Source organism: Schistocerca piceifrons, chromosome 3 (genome assembly GCF_021461385.2).
Source record: "Schistocerca piceifrons isolate TAMUIC-IGC-003096 chromosome 3, iqSchPice1.1, whole genome shotgun sequence".
Classification (NCBI taxonomy): Eukaryota; Metazoa; Arthropoda; class Insecta; order Orthoptera; family Acrididae; genus Schistocerca; species Schistocerca piceifrons.
The window spans coordinates 522,999,755-523,021,771 of NC_060140.1; the positions used below are offsets into that span (position 1 = coordinate 522,999,755).

The 22,017-nt window shown below is 38.7% G+C and overlaps 1 protein-coding gene across 5 annotated transcripts in view; it reads left to right on the forward strand.

Annotated features, from left to right (window-relative positions):
- Positions 1-21,772, forward strand: part of LOC124788255 (formin-J-like) — a 131,182-nt gene extending 109,410 nt beyond the window's left edge. For all 5 annotated transcript variants that reach the window (XM_047255452.1, XM_047255454.1, XM_047255456.1 and 2 more), the window contains 2 exons: positions 10,493-10,638; positions 20,048-21,772. In XM_047255452.1, the coding sequence (XP_047111408.1) occupies positions 10,493-10,638; positions 20,048-20,184 (283 nt within the window). In that variant the 3' untranslated portion in view covers positions 20,185-21,772. The remainder of the gene's footprint in view (positions 1-10,492; positions 10,639-20,047) is intronic.
- Positions 21,773-22,017: the final 245 nt, after the last annotated feature.

Here is a 22,017-nt window from a genome sequence, read left to right on the forward strand (position 1 = left end):
GAATGATTGTTTGAACGTGTATGTGTGTGCAGTAATTATTCTAAATTTATCATCACAATCCTTAAGTCTGTGATTCATAGGGGTTGTAGTATGTTCCTATAGCTGTCGTTTAAAACTGGTTCTTGAAACTTTTTCCTTCAGTATCTCTGTGACATTGTCCCACAGATTAAACAAACCTGTGACCATTCATTCTGCCCTTCTCTGTATACGTTCAGTGTCTCGTGTTAGTCCTATATGGTACAGGTCCCATATGCAATATTCTTGAACCAGTTGCACGAAAGATTTGTAGCGATCTCCTTGATTGCACTTCCCCAGTATTCTACCAGTAAAACAGTCTATGTGATATGATACAATCCATTCCAAAATATGATACAGTTCATGTCTGAAAGTGACACACTGTCGCGTACTGTCCAGCCACCACCCACACAGTTGTGTACCACAGGTTGCCACCCTTTCCCTGCATCAGCAAAACCAAAGGAAACCACATCTCCAGCAGTATACTTGACTGCTGATTAAGAAAAGCCTCCAAACAAAAACAGAGTAAGCCAAAATCAGGAGAGCCAGTGTTGGGGGAAAAGGAGACTCTTGCACCATCTGTTGTTGTTGTATACGAAACTGTAGGCTGTCCTCTGCAACGTGTGTATATAACTGACTGAAACAGTAATGGATGCTGTGAATACATCTGTGAGATGAAGTTACTGTTGAATTCCTTTAAATACTAATGAGTAGCAACATTTTGATATTGAAATTCAGGAATATATGAAGAGATTTAGTGCTATTGCACATTCAAGAGAATTCAACATCAATGGAGAAGATTTTGAGTGACTTAAATCTCAAAATACGATCATGCCACACTACATTTCAGCACATGCAGATAAGTCTTAACATTGCTGTACTAAACTCCAAAGGATCCTACTGACTGATTCTGTGTTTATATAGTGTTACTTGGTGCATGCTTGCTCATGGCAAAGCAATATTGTGCATTTGGTGTAATATTTACATAGTAAAAAGTGACTGCTAAAGTATGGTGAATACTGCACAGCAGCACCATCACTTAGCGGCAATAGACATCCCGTTATGGGGTGACTAACACAGGTGCAGCGTATGTCCAAACTGTGACACAAGTGGTCCAAATTATGCTCAAATGCCATGCATTTAACGAGTCATTTTTCTCAGTTTTCTCACAAATGAAAATATTCCTGGTATTTTTACATCTCATTGTAGCTTCCCTGAATGAAGAATGAATGTGAGATCTTAATTGGTTAAATGTAAGCGTAGGCTTCCGCGGCCGTTGTCTTCTTCAATAAAATTCTTCAGGGTATCAGACCGCATCGTCATAATTGGTTGTTTCAGAATCACAATTTTCCAGTAACAATCCATTCAGTGTCTCCTCTTGGGTCTGCCAGGTTTATATCCTCCGTCAAGGCCATGGCTCCTACAACTTGTGATACTGTCAGTTGACACAAGGGTTTATTCATGCCTTTGAAAGCTGTAACTGATGCATGGGCATTGGTGGAATATCCCATCCCATCCTATCAAAATGAACTTTTCTCCTTGAGAGAGCAGAAGTGCACGACAGTCCAAACGTTATCATCTCCAGAGCTGTGGTTCTAGTGACATTGAGTTGGAGATTCTATCAATGAATAGTGTATAAAACATGACTGACTCCTGTGTCTAAGCTGGCACATGTCAATTTACTCCTACCAGTTGGTCCTTTGATACTGACACAAGCAGGATGCCTTTCTCCGTTTAAATTACAGAGTTCTGTTGTGACCATATCTAAGGTCTAAAAAGCAGGGATGCATTTTCTTCAAAGCATGTATTCTAGCCTGTAAGTTCGCAACCTTTCAGCAATCTTGACTCCAGCACTCCCTTTGTTCGCGATATAGACAGAGAGGGTCTGAATTTTGTTTTTTCTTCTTCTTGCCAGCCTATGTTTTAACTTTCATATGGAAGGTAGGTGCTACGGGTACATAATTGTCTTGTAGAACAATATCTCCACATATTCTGTGTGTGTGTGTGTGTGTGTGTGTGTGTGTGTGTGTGTGTGTGTGTGTGTGTGGTGATTCCCTCCACCTCCTCACTGAGGAACTCCACGAGATGTGTGAGATCCACGTTGTGGATATTTTGGATTCTTGCATGAATAAGCCAGGTTCTGCAAATTTCTTCTGGGAATGCATGTAGCAGTTTGGGGACACACACTCTCCCATAAGAATCCACATCCTCTCCTAGTGCTCTTGGAGCTTGAATCTGCTTATGGCAATCAATGTAAGTGGTGTTGACAGTCTGTGGACTGCTTGAAGTAGGAGAATTAAGGTTCTCTAAGAAGTCAGTGTGGCTTTGTATAATCCTGTTTCGTCTGCTCATATGTGCCAGCTTTAACAGCAATCCTATTGACTCAATCCTGATTAAAATATCCACGGAGGAGTATGTGCTTGTTCATAGGCATGACCATTGGATTTTTGTCTATGGAGACTGTGAACTGCTCCCAGAATTGTGACCATGCTTCTATGTCACCTGAGAAGGGCTGCATTTGGGTAGGCAACTTGATATCTACATAATTGTGCTGGTGAGCTGCTGAGATTGACAAATGTGTATCATCTGTAGTTCTATGTGCTGAATGTGCTTCTCCTAAAAGCCCTTTCACCTTTCGGATGGTGCATTTATGCATTTTTCAGTGTAGTCTTCACAAGCTTCTATGTCAGCCTCATGTTCCGTGGCATCTGGCAGATCCTGTATCTAATCACTGAGTTTAATCAGCTCTTCTAAGGTTTCCTGCAGGCACTCCTAACAGTGTCTGACTTCCTCTGTAGGTGTAGAAACATCAAAAATTCCAGGAGTTTTTCATCGTCATAGTTATGAGTTAAATGTCCCGCATGTGCTCAGGTGAAGAAAGATCGGTGATCTTGCTGGATAGAGCATTTGTTGTACACCAGGGTGAGTACATTGTGTCAAAGGAGCCGAATGTGGACGTCTATTGTCCTGCAGGATTTGTAGTGTCGACTGGTAAGAACTGATGCTCCAACAAAGAATTTTACTTTAGCCCACTAGCGCAGAATAAAACATAAATGAGAGAAAACCACCAATATAAAACTTACATTGCAAGGAAAATGCTCTTTTAAGAACAACAAAACACAGTGGGCACACAAGTGTCCGCTGACAGCAAAATTTGTCAAAGGCTTTAGGACAAAAACTACGAAATACTTTGTAACAGCAAACTGTTTTCGATGTGTGTCGCGTCACAACTGTTTAAGTTAGGTTACTTTGAGCAGTTTCCAGCAGGCTCATGTACATACGTAGAGCTGAAGTCACATATGAGCAGTGCCTTCTTCCGCTTCTCACTAAAAGAAGCGTGGCTGTTGCATGTATAAAATTGACTTCTGCACAGAGTAATCAGGGTTGTAGTGGGAAGTAGTCTCAAAGTGATCCATGTGTGTTAAGTGATTTTTACTATTCTCTCTGTTTTGCAGCTCTCATGTCAAGTGAAAGCAAAATGGATTTCTGTGGCTGGGACTAGCAAATGAATTAAAACACATTTGTGTAATTAATGAAGACTAAAATATGTTATTAGTTTATTTTCCAATTTTATTTTATTTCCCCATGAACCATGGACCTTGCCGTTGGTGGGGAGGCTTGCGTGCCTCAACGATGCAGATAGCCGTACCGTAGGTGCAACCACAACAGAGGGGTATCTGTTGAGAGACCAGACAAACGTGAGGTTCCTGAAGAGAGGCAACAGCCTTTTCAGTAGTTGCTGGGGCAACAGTCTGGATGATTGACTGATCTGGCCTTGTAACATTAACCAAAACGACCTTGCTGTTGTGGCACTGCGAACGGCTGAAAGCAAGGGGAAACTACAGCCGTAATTTTTCTCCAGGGCATGCAGCTTTACTGTATGGTTAAATGATGATGGCGTCCTCTTGGGTAAAATATTCCGGAAGTAAAATAGTCCCCCATTCGGATCTCCAGGCGGGGACTACTCAAGAGGACGTCGTTATCAGGAGAAAGAAAACTGGCATTCTACAGATCGGAGCGTGGAATGTCAGATCCCTTAATCAGGCAGGTAGGTTAGAAAATTTAAAAAGGGAAATGGATAGGTTAAAGTTAGATATAGTGGGAATTAGTGAAGTTCGGTGGCAGGAGGAACAAGACTTTTGGTCAGGTGAATACAGGGTTATAAATACAAAATCAAATAGGGGTAATGCAGGAGTAGGTTTAATAATGAATAAAAAAAATAGGAGTGCGGGTAAGCTACTACAAACAGCATAGTGAATGTATTATAGTGGCCAAGATAGACACGAAGCCCATGCCTACTACAGTAGTACAAGTTTATATGCCAACTAGCTCTGCAGATGACGAAGAAATTGAAGAAATGTATGATGAGATAAAAGAAATTATTCAGGTAGTGAAGGGAGATGAAAATTTAATAGTCATGAGTGACTGGAATTTGACAGTAGGAAAAGGGAGAGAAGGAAACATAGTAGGTGAATATGGATTGGGGCTAAGAAATGAAAGAGGAAGCCACCTGGTAGAATTTTGCACATAGCATAACTTAATCATAGCTAACACTTGGTTCAAGAATCATAAAAGAAGGTTGTATACATGGAAGAATCCTGGAGATACTAAAAGGTATCAGATAGATTATATAATGATAAGACAGAGATTTAGGAACCAGGTTTTAAATTTTAGGACATTTCCAGGGGCAGATGTGGATTCTGACCACAATCTATTGTTTATGAACTGTAGATTAAAACTGAAGAAATTGCAAGAAGGTGGGAGTTTAAGGAGATGAGACCTGGATAAACTGAAAGAACCAGAGGTTGTACAGAGTTTCAGGGACAGCATAAGGGAACAATTGACAGGAACGGAGGAAAGAAATACAGTAGAAGACGAATGGGTAGCTCTGAGGGATGAAGTAGTGAAGGCAGCAGAGGATCAAGTCAGTAAAAAGACGAGGGCTAGTAGAAATCCTTGGGTAACAGAAGAAATATTGAATTTAATTGATGAAAGGAGAAAATATAAAAATGCAGTAAATGAAGCAGACAAAAAGGAATACAAACATCTCAAAAATGAGATCGACAGGAAGTGCAAAATGGCTAAGCAGGGATGGCTAGAGGACAAATGTAAGGATGTAGAGGCTTGTCTCACTAGGGGTAAGATAGATACAGCCTACAGGAAAATTAAAGAGACCTTTGGAGAAAAGAGAGCCACTTGTATGAATATCAAGGGCTCAGATGGAAACCCAGTTCTAAGCAAAGAGGGGAAAGCAGAAAGGTGGAAGGAGTATATAGAGTGTCTATACAAGAGCGATGTACTTGAGGACAATATTATGGAAATGGAAGAGGATGTAGATGAAGATGAAATGGGAGATACGATACTGCGTGAAGAGTCTGACAGAGCAATGAAAGATCAGAGTCGAAACAAGGCCCCGGGAGTAGACAACATTCCATTAGAACTACTGACAGCCTTGGGAGAGCCAGTCCTGACAAAACTCTACCATCTGGTGAGCAAGATGTATGAGACAGGCGAAATACCCTCAGACTTCAAGAAGAATATAATAATTCCAATCCCAAAGAAAGCAGGTGTTGACAGATGTGAAAATTACCGAACTATCAGTTTAATAAGTCACAGGTGCAAAATACTAACGCGAATTCTGTACAGCCGAATGGAAAAACTGATAGAAGCCGACCTCGGGGAAGATCAGTTTGGATTCCGTAAAAATGTTGGAACACGTGAGGCAATACTAACCCTACGACTTATTTTAGAAGAAAGATTAAGGAAAGGCAAACCTACGTTTCTAGCATTTGTAGACTTAGAGAAAGCTTTTGACAATGTTGACTGGAATACTCTCTTTCAAATTCTAAAGGTGGCAGGGGTAAAATACAGGGAGCGAAAGGCTATTTACAATTTGTACAGAAACCAGATGGCAGTTATAAGAGTTGAGGCAGTAAATTTATTTGAATTGTTTGCTGACTTGAAAGTGCACTTTTCCATCTTTTAGAATAAAGAACCGAACATGAGGTGATGCAGCAATAGTACTCCAAGAAAAGTGGCTTTCTGAAAACCACACTGAAAAGCTTTAGCAGAATTTTATGTATCTACCTTCCATGAAACACAATTTGTTTTGATCACAAGACATGTTTCAACACTTGTTTGGTACCTCCGCTAGGCTTGATATTATTTAAGGCATGAACAACACAAATGTGTTGTTTATGTCGTAAATTTACAGAATTCTTCAGTAAATTATAGACTGACAGCACATCGTGGTTTATCATTTTAATTTCCCGCAGTTTTATATTTTCTCCTGGAGTAGAGTATAAACTGCCAATTGTACAGTTTCTTGGCTTCACAAGTAACCTTGTTAATTTTTATACAGTTTGAAAAAGTCATGGAAAGCTTATTCTTCTTAGCTGTGGTGTAAACCATTTTGTTTTATTTTTACAAGAAATTTTTATTCTTTCTTACTAGCTTTTCACAGTGCTTTGTGGATATAAACTAGATTGAAAATTGTACATAATAGTATTGCGTAGTACAAATAAAAAAGAGAAATCTATGTTAAAATCACCACATAGCAAAATATTAGGGTATTTTGAGCTGTAGGGTCTAGTTTTGAGATGAGTATTGTGCCAAGGACGGCTTTCTAATGTTGCATTCCATATCTGGACAGGATATGATTAAAACAATTACCCCCAAGTACAATAACTCTGTGTGTCCCCTCTGAACAACATGCCGCACTGCTGCACATGATTGTGTGATGCCACACTATACAAGAAATTCTGAATAGAAATGTAATGAAAGGTGTATGTGCAGAGCAAACACCAAACATGGGCTTCCTTAGTCATCATAGCTGTGCACGCGCAGTAATGCCTATCTTCTGGTGCTCTCTGGTAACTGTTCAAACAAACCTATTTCTAACAGGTCTGTGTATGTCTGTCTTTTCAGAGATGATTGCGGGACTTGGCTGTTTGCTACCTATTTGTAATAGGTAGTGGGAAAATATCATGAATAGTGGTTTGAGAAACGTTACTTTCAAAGTAAATTTCCTTTTACACAAAGTGTATAACTTTTCAGTGAGAATGTGAGATGAATTTCTTAAATCACAGACCATTTGACTGTGTCAAAACTTAACACTTGCAGGGCCAAACACTAAAAAAAATTTTGGGCCCAGAAGCCCAAACATTTATGTCGTAATTTGTGTCTGATATATCTTAAAGTATAACACACACAAAAAAGAGCAATATTATATGTGAAACCTTAGTTTTTCATGTAGATATACTGTATGTTTATTAATTTAAACCATGAACCTTTCCTATGTGTGTGTTTGTGCTACTTGACTGTTATGTTGCTGTTGGCTGACTACATCATGTGTCCTATGCTCTGAATATCAGCTGGCAAGATAATATCATGTGAGTTATGATTGGCTGATAAAATTGTGTTGTAATTTCTCTTTTTTAGTGCTTCAAAAACTAACATGCTATGATTGATGGAATTCATATTTATACTTCCATAATACATAAATATGCAGTGTTCATGTTGCTTCACATGAGAGAGCCATCCAAAACACTTTATTTCTTTTGCTGGGTTTCATTTCTTAAAGTGCCGGGAAGTTCCACACCAGTGTATAAAACCCACCATTTGAAGGGTTGATAAGTTTTACAGTTCTGAGGGAAAGTATACTGTCACGTAACATGGAGAAAATATATTTTTAACCAGGAAAATGTGTCTTTTCACTGGGAAAAGGTGTGTTTTTTTGAGTGTGAAAAAGCTTGTTTTAACTGGGAAATGTGGGACCATTCTCCCCATCCCCTCTCCGTCCTGCATATGCATCCTGATCAAGAGCGAACATTGACAGGCAAGCATTAACCTGTTTGGCAAGACTCTCGAGTTATAGTGCAAGGAGAATGGCCACTGAGTTCTACGCCTGTCTGAAGAGGAGGAGGTGGATATACTTTTTTTCCAGCAACCGGATTACTGCTGAAGCACACCTTTGCTCCTTACAAAATAAGTTGCGAGGTAATGAAGAACTGAAGTATATTTATGAGTAAACCATCTAAAATTACATTAAAATTGATCAGGAGGAAGTTGCACTTCAGAACTACCCTTGTTATGAACTCACGAACTTCCAATGAGCTTAGTGTGTGATGAGGACCAGCCCTTCTTTGGAAGCTGGTGGGAACTCATGATAGGCTGTGCAAGCATCACTTGAGGACGGGGTTTGGTCGCTCTCAGGTGAGTGAAGAGAGCCTAAACACCATGCTGATAGGAATAAAAGCCACAATAAACTCAAGACCCGTCACTCAAGGAGGGAGGGAGAGAGAGAGAGAGAGAGAGAGAGAGAGAGAGAGAGAGAGAGAGAGATATGGCATTGACTCCAGCTCACTTCCTAGATGATGGCAAACTAATAACCATGGTATGTGGGTCAGAATCGGCAACTAGAAAGCATCGTGCAAAGGAGTTCCATCGAAGGCAATAGATCACTGAGGTCATTCAGCATAGGTGGAACAATGAATACCTGCTGCTGCTGCTAAGAAGCTACTATGAGGTGAAGGGATACTCCCAAGAAGACCAAGAGTTGGAGAAGTCGTTCTATTTACTTGTGTAAAAAAGCAGTAGTGGAAGAGATGCGGCATTGCCGAGATGATAAAATAAGATGACTCATTCTCCAGCAGCTGGATGGCACAAAGATCTGTGATTGGTGGAGCTGGTCCATCCTCCTTGAGATAGGATGTTGGGGAATAAGAGATTCTTTAACACCGTCTGTTGGTGATATATAGAGAACTGTAGACTGTGCTGGTCTCTGCTGCGTGTGTTCATAACTGACTGAAAGTTTAATGGTTGCTTTGAAGAAACCTGTGAACTGAAGTTATTGTTGAATTCCTTAAGTTGCTAGTGAGTAGCATCAGCCAGAAAAGTATGCCTGTAACCAAAGCTGTGCCAAGTACACAAAAAAGAAAAGACTCTGAGGAAACTGGTTCTAATTTTGATGTCTCTTTGAAGAGTGAGACAGCATGAATTGTGTAAAGTCTGTTTGGAGAATCCACACCAGGTCCTGTTGTAATGATGTATCCAGCACTTGTAAGTGGAGGTGATAATATCTTGTCTAAATCTTGAGAAGGAAGGGGAATACATACAGCTTCAGATGTCTGCTGTATACGAAAAGTAGTGGAAATGACCCTAGAAGACATTGTTGTAGAGCCTGTGAATAAGGACAAAATAGTTTTCAAATTAAATGAAAACATTTTTCTTTTTAATAAGAGTGATGAGATGCTACTGCTACTGGGGTTGGAAATATTAGATGAGGAATCTTCTTTGTATTTAACAATCCTGTTGCTGTTGTTGAAGGGCTGAGGGGTTTCATTTGCAGTCTTTATCTGTCCCAGCAGACTGTCATTTTTAATGATTTGATGTTACGGATGAAAATCTGCTTTGTTTGTGTGTTTACCTTGTTGTCACTTGTAGGAATTGTAAATATTTTATTCAAATATATATATAATTTTTTAAGGCTTCTGCAATGAATTATATTGTATGAAGTATTTCCTCAAATTGCAAATGATGTGGCTACTTTCTGTCACAGAAATTTGTTCTAAGTGTATGCCTGGTCAGTCCCAGTGCTTTTGGGTGGACACATGTTAATTGCCAAGCTGTGCAGCTTATCATCTAAATTAGGTGACAGCATAGCGAAGATTCCACGCACAGGGGCCCGGGTTCGATTCCCAGCTGGGGTGGGAGATTTTCTCCCCTCGGGGACTGGTAGTTTTGCTGTCCTCATCATCATTTCATCCCCATTGTTGACGCGCAAGTCGCCCAATGTAGCTGCGCACTCAATAAGACTTACACTTGGTGGCTGAACTTCCCGCCTGGGAACTCCCGGCCACTGACACCATACGATCATTTTCCATAGCAAAGATTGATCGTAAAACACATAATTGATAGTGTAGTGACTCATTTCATGTATCGTATAAGCTGTGTTTTTCAGGCTATTATATTCCCCAATATCTTGAAGAACACAATTGTTGTTTCTGTTTCTGAGGATGACATAAACAGTCCTGAAAACTACAGGGTAATATCCCTCATTCTCATGTTGAATTTCATAGAGCTCTCTTTAAATTTGAAACTTAACAGTTATTTTAAAAATTATAATCTAATCTCTTTGGCTTTTAGGTCTGATCTACACCATTGAACCTGTAAAAAATATTGTTACATATGTTCTCAGATGTTGTGAAAATTATTTTATTCTTTGCTTGTTCCGTATCCTAGAACTAAGTAAAATTACAATTCTGTTATGAGACCCTTATTTTTAAATTTTCGCATTATGGTTATGGGGACAATAAACTGATGTCTAACAAACTGAGTTAATAGAGGTGCAACACATTACATTTATATTCTTAACTACAAACTCTCATTTGCTTCTCTGCTTCACTAATATTTTATGCATCTTACAGCTTTATTGCTACCATATTGTAATTAATTATGGTATTAAAATATTTTCTAGGGACAATTATGGGTTTGTAACATATATGTATAAAAAGGATGCCTATGAAGCTGTTGAACATGGCAATGATGATCCACATCTTCCGCAATATGACCTGTGTTTTGGAGGTCGGAGAGCATTTTGTAAGACAAGATATGCAGATTTGGGTAAGTAGAGGGGAGAGGGGGGGGAGGAGAGAGAGAGAGAGAGAGAGAGAGAGAGAGAGAGTAAAATCTCTTTTCAAAAATGCTTTATTTTACATTTTATGTGTAGTGTTATGGAATTATAAGAAGACATAGTATAGAAATGGAATGTAGATTTTTATGAACATATTCTTATGTAGGTGGACTAACAGCTCAACTTCTGCCATACTAGGTTCTATTCATAAATGCCATTGATTATTGGGGGCCATGAATGCCTAAAGTCTAGTTGTGTTAGACCTTAATTATTTGTCCATGAACCTTCAGGGCTGCTGTAGGATTTTTTCCTTTTATTAGGTAATACTACTTTGGTGTACTTTCTTCCCCTCCCCAGCTGTTCATTTTTAACATTTTCTTCATAAAACTAGGTGAGTTTAGTGCAAATCTAGATTTATTTTTAATTTACTGATACATACCACAATGGTATAAAGTTTAATTGCCAATAAACTGTGAAGATGATTAAGATGTTGAAAGGATGTTTGATAAGATAGAAGAAATTATTCACATTGTTAAAGAAGATAAAAAATTTAACTGTGATGGGGGACTTAAGTTAAATTGCTTGAAAAGGAAATGATGGAAAAATGGTAGGAGAATGTAGACTGAGAGAAAAGAATGAAAGGGAAAGCCACATGATTGAAATTTCCACAAAGCACATTTTACTCATTGCCAACACCTGTCTTAAAAATTATAAAATAAGATTGTTTATGTGGAATAGACCTGGAGGCACTAGAAGGTTTCAGATTGATTATCTAATGATAAGGCACAGGTTTTGAAATGAGACGGCAAAGTGTATCCATGAGTAGGTGTGGACCCAGCCGTATTGTATTGGTTATGAACTACAGATTAAAAGTGAAGAAAATGCAGAAAGGAAGAAAATTGAGGAGATGAGACTGATAGTGGAGGGTTTCAGAGGAAGCAGGAAAGGAATACTATAGAAGATAAATAGGTAGCTTTGAGGTATTGAATAATGAAGCCATCAGAGGGTCAGGTCAAGTAGACAAATAGACTAGACCCAGTACAAGTAGAAATCCTTGAATAATACATCAACTTTTGAATTTAAAAAGAGGAAATGTATGAGTGAACCTGGCTAAAGAAAATAACTTGTCTAAAAATGAGATTGGCAAAATGGCAAAACAAGAATGGCTAGAAGAGAGATGCAGAGCTGTAGAATCATGCTTGATTATGGGAAAGGGAAATGCCCCTATAGCAAAATGGGAGACCTTTGGAGAAAAGAGAAACACTTCTGTGAATTTCCAGATCTCAGATGGTTAGCTAGCACTAAAGTTTACAGGAAGAAAGTAAAATGTTAGATAGGCAGGCTACAGCAAGCATCACATTTCTAAAAAAGAGAAATTTAACATCAAATATAAATTTAATTTCCTCATAATACTTGTCTTTTACAGGAGTTAAATGTGGATAATAAAGTTCAGACAAGAGGAGCATAGAAGCTTCTAAAATATTGCGCTACAGAAGAATGCTGCAGATTAAATAGTGAAACTGGATAACTGAGGAAGAGGATCTGAATCCAGTTGAGAAGTTACAACTTGATTGAAAGAAGGAATAGGTTTATAGGATATGTCCTGAAGGCATCAAGGAATTGTTAATTTCTTAATGGAGGGAAGTTGGGGGGAGGGAGGGATAAAATTTATAGAGGGAGACAAAGGCTTGAAGTTTCAGTAGTTTTCAAATATGAAGAGGCTTGCAGGTGATAGACTGCCTGGAAAGCTACATCAAACCAGTCTTTGGACTGAAGACAACCAACAGCAATAATAATGTAGGAAAGTCTGCTCTTGTTCCAGAAGGAGAGTGGTAGGTGAAAAGTTAGTAACACTTCTTTACTATTGGGTGTTTCTATGTGCCATGCATCAGTTGCAGTGTGAATTTGCAGAAACTTTAATAAGATAGACAAGCATGGAGAGCTGCATCAAACCTTTGACCAAATGCCTTAACAACAGTTTCTGAACTGAAATGCCTTTCTGACTGCTTGGTGAGAATGTAATTCTATTGAAGGAATGGCCTTGTATACTCTGTTCCAAAAATACTTTAGTATTGACACTTCGGCAGGAGAACTTGGATGTGTGAAACAGTTGCCATTTCCCATATGGAAATTAAATTTCCACAATTCACTAAGTTTTGATATCCAGTATCCAGTTTTCTTGAGTTTTGGAGAGGTCCCACACTTTTATTATTGTTATTTAACTACCATCTTTAATTGAAAGAAAATCAAATTAGCAAGACATTTATTGATGGAAGTGTGTAATGTCCATAGTTTGAGATTAGTTATGTATCGTCCAACCAGGGCATGTCTAGGGCACAAGACACAAGTTGGAGCACCAATCTAAGAGGGAATAAAATCTTCTCGGTTTTCAAGCCGCGTCAGTTCAAATAAAATTCTTGAGCTTTTGATGGCTAGCTCCATCATCATTGTCAGGAGTAAAACTACTGACTGCCAGGGCTGGCACTATTTCCTGCATGTATACCTATGATTATGACCACTGGACGAATTAAAGAAGCCCAAAACAACATGTACATAGAAGACGAGGTGAGCAGCTCATCGTGGCTCCTGCCCGCTGCGGGATCATGTGGTGTCAAGTGGTGCGAGAGGCTGGTACCACACTTGGAACTGCTGCTCCCACCTCCCTAAAGGCGCTAAGCATCTGCTGTTGCTTCCTTTCAACATCCAGAGCCCACCCCCGTGCCCTACTCAGTGTGTAGTCCCGGTCTCCCTTGAAATTGTTGCTGTTCATTGTACTCTCAGCCACCTCTTTTATAACGTAGTCCCAGTATATTGACACATGGCCAAGACTCTCGTTTTCTCAAACTGTTATTTTGTGTCCATTTCCAAGGCAATGGTCAGCTACGGCCAACTCGCCAAACTCCATTTGTTTAATATGTCTCTCGTGCTCAATACAACACTCTGCATTTGCGCAAATTGTCTGGCCAATATAGATACTGTCACTCTCGCAAGGGACACCATACACTCTGGGCCCACGAAGAGCTATGTTGTCTTCAAGAGGACGCAACACATCTCATATCTTGGGGGCATGCTGGAATACTGGTCTCAATCCATGTCCCCGTGGTACGTGTCCTAACTTGCTGCTCATTGCCCCACAGTATGGCAGGAAAGCTGCCGGCTTGGCTTCTGCCAGTTTACAAGACATGTTTGTTAGATGACACCTGAAAGCGTGTACAATGTCCGTTTTGCTGTAGCCATTCTCCTCGAACATGTGCCTTAAGTGCTGCAGTTCAGACTGTAGGTGGTCGTCGTCAGAAATAACTTTGACTGTGTATTAATGTGGTCAGGACCACTTTCTTGTGTACAGGGTGGTGAAAACTACTGGCATTCTAATATTGATCAGTGTGCTTCAGTTTCCTGTACACTGTTTGACCAAGCCAGTCCCATGCCTTCCGCTCAACTGAAGCAGTGTACTTTCACCATGAGGATATATCAGGAAGACGTCATAGACATACCTAAGGAAGCAAGATGGATGCAACACTGCAGAATTCAGAGCCTGCTCCTCAAAGTGCTCCATGAAGAAATTCTCAACTGCAGGAGACAGTGGTGAGCCCATTGCTGTGCCATCCGTCATTTCATAATGTTCGTCACAGTACAAGAAGTACATTGTCATTAGAACAGGATGGAACAAATTGACGATTCCGGGTGGAAACTGTTGAGCCAAAAGATCCAGCGTGTCTTCTACTGGCACCCAAGTAAAAAGTAACCATGTCCAGAATAACCATTAAATTGTTTCGACCTATTTTCATTTTCTTGAACGTTTCAACAAATGTCTGCGAGTTTACATCATGGTGTTCAAATGACTCACTTGTGGCAGGATGTGTTGCCAGTCTGTAGGTGGGCGAGCTGATTGCACTAACAATGGGCCTAAGAGGAACATGTTCATTATGTATCTTCAGCAGTCCATAAAGCCTGGGAGGACTGTCAGTGTGAGGCACTAATTTCTTCATTACTTAATGTGGCAAACCAGTTTCCATTAATAACTGCCCTGTCTTCCTGACTATAATCTTGTGTTGGATCGCGACTAAGCTTCCAGTACATGTCATCTTTTAATAAATGTAGCACCTTCTGGCAGTAGTCTTCAGTGTTGAGAACCACAGTGGCACTTCTTTTGATGGCTGGCAAGACAACCAATTCCTCATTTTCTTACAATTAGCATAAGCCACATCGTTCCTCCTAGCTGATATCTGATTTCGGTGGCTTAGCTTTCGGCAGTATATGGCTGGTGATTAGTCTGACATCATCATCAGCTGCGTCGTGCGAGAGATGCCGCGTGCACTGCTCTATTCCACTGATAACCTCCAAAACTGACAGATGGCGCAGGACTAGTGAAAAATTAAGGCCATTACTCAGTGCTGCCATAGAGCTGTTGTCCAGTTCGTGTTTGGAGAGATTAACATTTGTTCTGTGGGCCTTATCATTCTCCACGTCAGTTCCTCCAGTCAAAGATGTTGCATTGCTTAGATGTTGTTCTGCACAAACTAGAACACTATTGTGCTGCCATGGATACGCCTACCCACTCCCAGTCGAATGGTGACAAAGTTGATGACTATCAAACGGGTTTCTGGCATTAAGATGAAGCTCATATCTTGTCTGCTGTATCCTCAGTCTCACTTGGCATGACTTGTCCTCTTCAATATCCTGTCCTCTGCAGCAGTTCAGATGTGGTTCTTAACTACAGTAAAGTGAGGAATTATCTCCTTGTCCTCGCAGCGTTGCAAAAATGCTAAAGAACTGAGCAGATGTGATCTCTTTTTGTGTAGTTTTTCCTGCAGTCTCACACTGTGCGTTACGTCCTCACCATAGAGGAAAGATGTGTGTCCTCGGAGTCTTTAACGACGACTTGACTGAATAAAATCTTCTCGCATTTCAAGGCACATCAATTTGAATAAAATTCTCAAGCTCTGCCTTCATTATCAGGAGTAAAACTACTGACTGGGGGGTGGCACTATTTCCCACGTGTATATCTACGATTACGGCTGCTGGCACCAATCAGAGAGGGCTGAAACAGCGCATGCGCGGAACGTGAGTTGGGTAGCTCATGGCAGCTCTGGCCCACTGCGGGACTGAGTGATGTCAGGTGGCACAAGGGGCCGGTGCCACGTTTGAAACTGTAAGATTTCCGTATGGGAAGTAAAACAATTAGGAGCATGCGCTTGGGGTGCCAGTGGTGACCGTGTTCAAGATTTGTACACACTTTTATCACAGTGGCAGTGCCATATGATAAGTTGCTTGTGTTGGAGAAATGTTCTTGGACCAGCACTGCGTTCAACTACAGTTGACTCAAGTACTTCACAACACATCCATCTACAAATCTAGCTGCTGTTTTATTTGGTTGCTAGTCAGTGTAGTTTGAATCTAAATAAACTTTTACTGTCATAGTCGTAATAAAGCAACACTTTACAGACGAAAACAGACAAAGAAACCAAAATGACTACATCAAGTTCTCCTGCAAGACAGCAATGAACATCCTAATGCTGTAGAAACTTTGTAGAGAAATGACATCACATCCCCTGTATTCTCTTAATCTCGAACTACCACACTTCAACATTATCCCTTCTCTGTCCAGCAATTTTCGAGAAGACTCTTTCGTTAATGATAGTTAGGGCCCTGAAAAATTCGCATTTCGCAATAAATGTGAATGTAGATGCAAATTCTGCCTAAAAATACAATATTACCCAAGAGACCTTGTTTCATAGGGATTTGATCGTATTCAGGTTAACTACATTGTCAGAGATAGTTTGAAATAACATTATTTTCTGCCTATAAATATCAGAATAGTAACCAGTTTTCAACTATAGAAGCCCAATTTGAAAAGATAATGTGCATAAGAATGTGTTTGCAAAATAAAAAGTGTACCAATGCAAAGACAAAACAGTGCTCGCAATGCTCCAGTGCCACACCAGTTGTGGGTATTTGAATGGTCCGTATAAGATGCACGTCGCATAATGCGAAGTAGGACTCAGATGTTGCCTTTTATGCAACAAAATGTGAAGCAATAACACTATGAAACTGTCCAAGCTGGAAGGTCATGAGAGAAGGTGTCACTCAAATAATACAGGTAAAGATTTGGGATAATTCAAAATATTTAAAGAAAAACTTCAAAAGAGGCCCACAGTGGCCAGTATGTTTGCTTTATTGTCACAAAGACACAGTGGTTTGCGTATGTCCTACAATATCTCCCATCTTATAGCAAAATCTGGAAAACATTTCAGTTTGGCAGCCATTGAAGACGTTTTAAAAACTGTTTTACACAAATCTGCTTATGATATACTCTAAAGAACTCATTTGAGAAACGCAGTTCAAAGATGTCTTGGTGAAATGAATTACAATCTTGAAAGCATCTTGTGTAATTAATATTCAAATGACTCATTTCTCCATAAGACTGTACGTGTCAACTTTACATGGTAATGAAGATTATTGTTGGGGTAGTTTGTTTTGTTACAGACAAAGACATCCATATACAATTGCTGTTTGCAATAACTGTCATAAGTCACTAAAGGTAAATTAATATTTAAACATTTTCAAAGATTATTTCATGGAAAAAGCAATCCCTTTATCAAATATAATATCAGTGGCAACAGATGGAACACTTATCATGTATGGCCACTGTTGTGAGGATTTACCAGCCATTTAGAACAAAACTTTCCTAGGATGTTTGCAGTGCGTTGCATCATCCATTGAAACATTTAGTTGCTAAAAATCGTGAGTGTTAGAATGCATCAATCTCCTCAATTTGTCATTAAAGTAGTAACCTCAAAGCAATGTGTTGAATTCTAGGTTATTTGTGCAGTGTAGTGAAGTAGAAGTAGAAGAAGAAGAAGAAGAAGAAGAAGATAAGGATAAGAACCTTAATCTGTTATTCCTTCACACTGAAGTATACTGGCTGTCAAAAGACTTTTGACAAGATTTTTCTCACTTTTTGAGTGTGTATGGGGTTTGGATCCTAAAGATCCATTTTTAAAAGAAGATTTTATGAAGTGGAAACCAGACATTGGTTATTTAACAGACTTGTTTACTAAATTAATGTGGTTAACCACCTACATTCAACATTTAAATGTCGATCACACAGGCTTTGAAACCAGATTTGAAGATGTTTTGACTATGGAAATACCACAGTGGATTATCAGTCCATACAGTGATATTGGAGAAAAGTATGTCATATTACAAGATGATCTGTTCAGAATAATTACTAATGAAGATCTTGAAGTACGGTTTAGAAATGGATATCAAAAATTCTGCCAGCAGTTCCATCTTCATACATCATGGAAAGGGGTCTCAGAATGTTTTCTAATCTTCTTCTTCTTCTTCCCAATCTGCATGTCTCCAGCTAAACTTAACGAAGTGAGCAGCACTGTATCAGACATCAAAAACACATTTAAAGTCTGAATTTGTAAAAATTCAGTGGATGAAATATAGGGTCCACCAAATTAGAAAAAATTGGCACATGGTCTACAAAACAAAGTTTGGGGACCTCTGATATAGAACAAAAAACTGAATAGTTTGTTTGCTAGCTGACATTCAGAAGTTAGTGTAATGAGTACACTTTTAACTGGGAAATTTCAGGCGGTGGGTGTTTTGAACCGTGATTGCGTTAAATGCTGCTAGAGGTCGGGCCTGAACTACCTCATTTTTGCTGCTGCCAACCTCTGCAAGCAATTTTGTGGTAGCCTTTACCAGATGCTTTGTGCTGTGCATTGCTCATTGTTTTCTTCTCATATTTTGAAATGACTGAAAACATTAATTCTGGTCCATCGCAGATTGAGTACGACACTCACAATACCAGAGGGGATTGGGATCATTGTCACTGTTAATGTGTGTCAGCTCTGCTTTTGCAGAAGCACGGACCACAGTTGTGAGAGGCTAGCGGAGCTTGCCTCCCCAAACCGCCCCTATCCCTTCTGATTGCAAAAATGCTATTTTGTGTTTGCGGATGATAGTCAGATTATAGTCTTCACTCTGTGCATTATAATGACCATAAAACAAAACCTGTCAATGTATTTCGAATGCGCCAAATATTCTTCTCCTAATGTACTATTATTTTTTCTGTTGTACTTCTGTGCTAAGTGCCTTTTTGGTTCTTTCTACCTCTACATCCATACTCCGCAAGCCACCTGGCAGTGTGGTGTAGGGTACCTTGAGTACCTCTATTGGTTTTCCCTTCTATGTACTATTGTCACATGCTTGTTTCACAGCTATAAATGCCCACAAAGGATTGGAAATAGTATTTTGCTGTTTATGTAGTTATCGAATGGGCTGGAAAAAGAAAAATCTAATCTATCAGAAGCACACTCAGTTCACTTGTGGAAAAAGTGTTGCTGCATCTCAACAGAAACAGTCATTTGTTGAAAGTTTAAATACAGACAACAGAGGGAAATAAAGGCCATTTCAGAGAAAAGACAGTAGAAGTTCTTGCAAAGTAGATATTCCAATCAGAAAGCTCCTGAGCCACCACGTTTTTTTAAACAGTCAGTTTCGCAGTAAAGTTTTGTAGTCACGAGGTGTGACAACCTTATGAATTTGTATGTCTTATCATTCACAAGCAAAAGAATTTTAGTTGCAAATTTTATCAAAAATAGATGTGAATTTCACCAGAAATAAATGCTTCATTTTCACATTCCTAGTGACAATGCTTGAAAAACTGACAATTTCTCCAACAGCAAACCAGCATGATGCTATGTGAAATTGAGAAATTACTTGGGTATTAGGAGTTAATCATTTATATGAAGGATAATATACTACTATAATTTTTGAACACAGTTAAACATGAAAAAAAAGCAATTATCACATTCAAAAAATACTTGGGAAATTGTTCATGTAGTTATAATGTAGTGGGTGCTGTGTTGATTGGTATCATAGTGTCTCTTTGTATTATTTTCCTGTTTTGTGAGCACTAAAATGTTAACTGATAGCCGGTGTTGACTGGATAAATGTAATCTTCCTTCCTAGTAAGGCACCCACATTCCTCACACATCACCAGTCCCCACCCCCACCCTCCCTGCCAATGCTTCTTTTTCCTTGCAGTTCTCTCAGTTTTGAGCTACGTTTTCTGTATGTGTGCGTAAAAGCAAAGAAATGAAATTTACAAAACCATCATAGGAGAGGTTCCTTGTACTAAAGTGCTAATTTATTACGTTGCAAAAAATAAATTGAAGAAACCAGAATAGTTGGAATTTTGTGTTCTGCTAACGGTATGAACCAGATTGTAGTCAAAATCGAAGGGGTATTTGGTGGCCTCTGGAGTTTCTCATCTTTTGTAGACTTCTTCCGTGGATTTGAATGAGATTATGCAGCTGAAACATATACAATCTAAATTTTCAAATTAATTTTGTAATTTACATTATTCAAATTTTTTTATAGATGGTCTGGCAACAAGCAATGACAGTGTAGGACAGTTTCCAGCAAGAGGACCGAACGTGAAGAGTAGGCAAGAGGACTCCTTTGATCTGCTTCTGCGAGAAGCACAAGCTACAATTAGAAAACGTAGTAAAGTTTGACATAGGTGTAGTCACCTAGGAGTGATTTTCTTAAAAGTATTTCTTTTTTGTTAGGGGGAGAAATTATAACTTATTTCTAAAGCTGTATGTTACTGGTGTAGTGTTTTGCGAGATGTGTTCCACTAGTGTCATGTCTTTTATAATGTCATATAAATATGGGTAAATGGAGCATGACAATTTAATGTCAGCTGCATGGTTCTCACAGCTGTTTGTATATGTATAAATATATAATGGAATATGTGGAAAGCTCAGTCACAGTTATTTGTCTGGGTAAATTTGTTAATTTCGTTATTTACGTGTGAGTATAAACACTCATTGATTTGAGTGCTACTTTTGAATACATTGTATTCATAATGATCTCTGGTCTTGTTTACCCTGCTAAGATAACAAAGAAACTGAAATAATGAAAGTTCTCTTGAGAAACTAAGAACCTCTTTTTCCTTGAATATTGAAATTACACTTAATTGGAAATGCTCATTTACGAACACAATATATTTTGGATACAAACAAAAGTTACACCATTAATTAGATTCCTGCATGGCTTTTGGTGTACATTTTGAGGAATCTGTGTTTAGCACCTATTATGAAGCAGTAAAATATAGGTGCATGAGATGTGTGATGCTCACATTGTGTTTCCTCATTAGCAACCACTGCATTTTTTTTTTAGTCATTCATTGTTTCACAACTTTTAAAAAGATTTGACAAATAATATTTTAATGATGCATGTCATTTTTAGTGTGACCAGGGACAATATAATGTGCAAATACTTGTGGTGAAATTTAATATGTATTTCATATTTTTATACATGTGTGTGCGTGTGGTGTATAACAGACACAATGTGTATGTCAGTATTGGGCAGAGAATCACCAGAATAAGTACAACACTAAAAGTTGAGCCATTTTTAACAAATTATTGTTCATCATCATGCTGCATTAATGCAAGTACTGTTTGCATAATTCTTCAGTGGAATTCTGCAGCAGTGGTCATAATTTACTGTAATTTAAAAGTTCATATTTGTTTGCCATGGGCAAGCCAATTACTGTTCTTGCCATTGCAAATATTAGTTGTAACCCTTCTACATTTTTTTTCAGAAATTTTTGTTTATTTAACATTGTTCCTCAGTTGTATAATTTGTAAAAGTGCTGGCTAAAGAGTACTTCCTACATGAAATTTCAGCCAAGTAAAGACAGACATAAGCTGCTTACAAGGAGAGATTTCCAGTGGTGGGACCAACTTTTTGAAGCAATCTATACGGTGATGTAGATCAGCATCCAGGGAATCTCACATTGCAGTCCTTCTACCTGGTGGACCCTCGTTTGCAAGTAATCAGCAAAAAAATATTTTGGAATTTCGCATGGTGTTCTATTATAGCTTTAAAAATAGTATCAGTTAACAGACTGCTTACTTAGTGTCATGGTTTAGGTACTAGCGTGACACTAAAAAGTTTGTCAGTTCGAATATCGGCAGGTACATTGAAATATTTTTATTTTAAAATCTTTATCAAAATGACTATTCATCGTTTTTATTTAGTTAAATGGTTTAAATGTAACTTTTTGTTTTTTCCTTTGTCACTTCTTTTTTTTTCCGGTCAGTCCTTTCTCTTGGAATTCTTGTTTGTATTATTTTGATTATTCTTATGTATTACCTTAGATTTAATTTCTTTCGCTTTCTCATCTACATTTCCGTCTATGTTATTGCATTTATTATTTGTTTCTCAGTTTGCTTGAATTTCGTTGTACTTATAATCACTGCTTTCATTTAAAATATCTTCCTTGTTATTTTGTCCATAGTGTGACAAGAATTTGTTTTAAATGTTTGTGTGATGATTGCCAT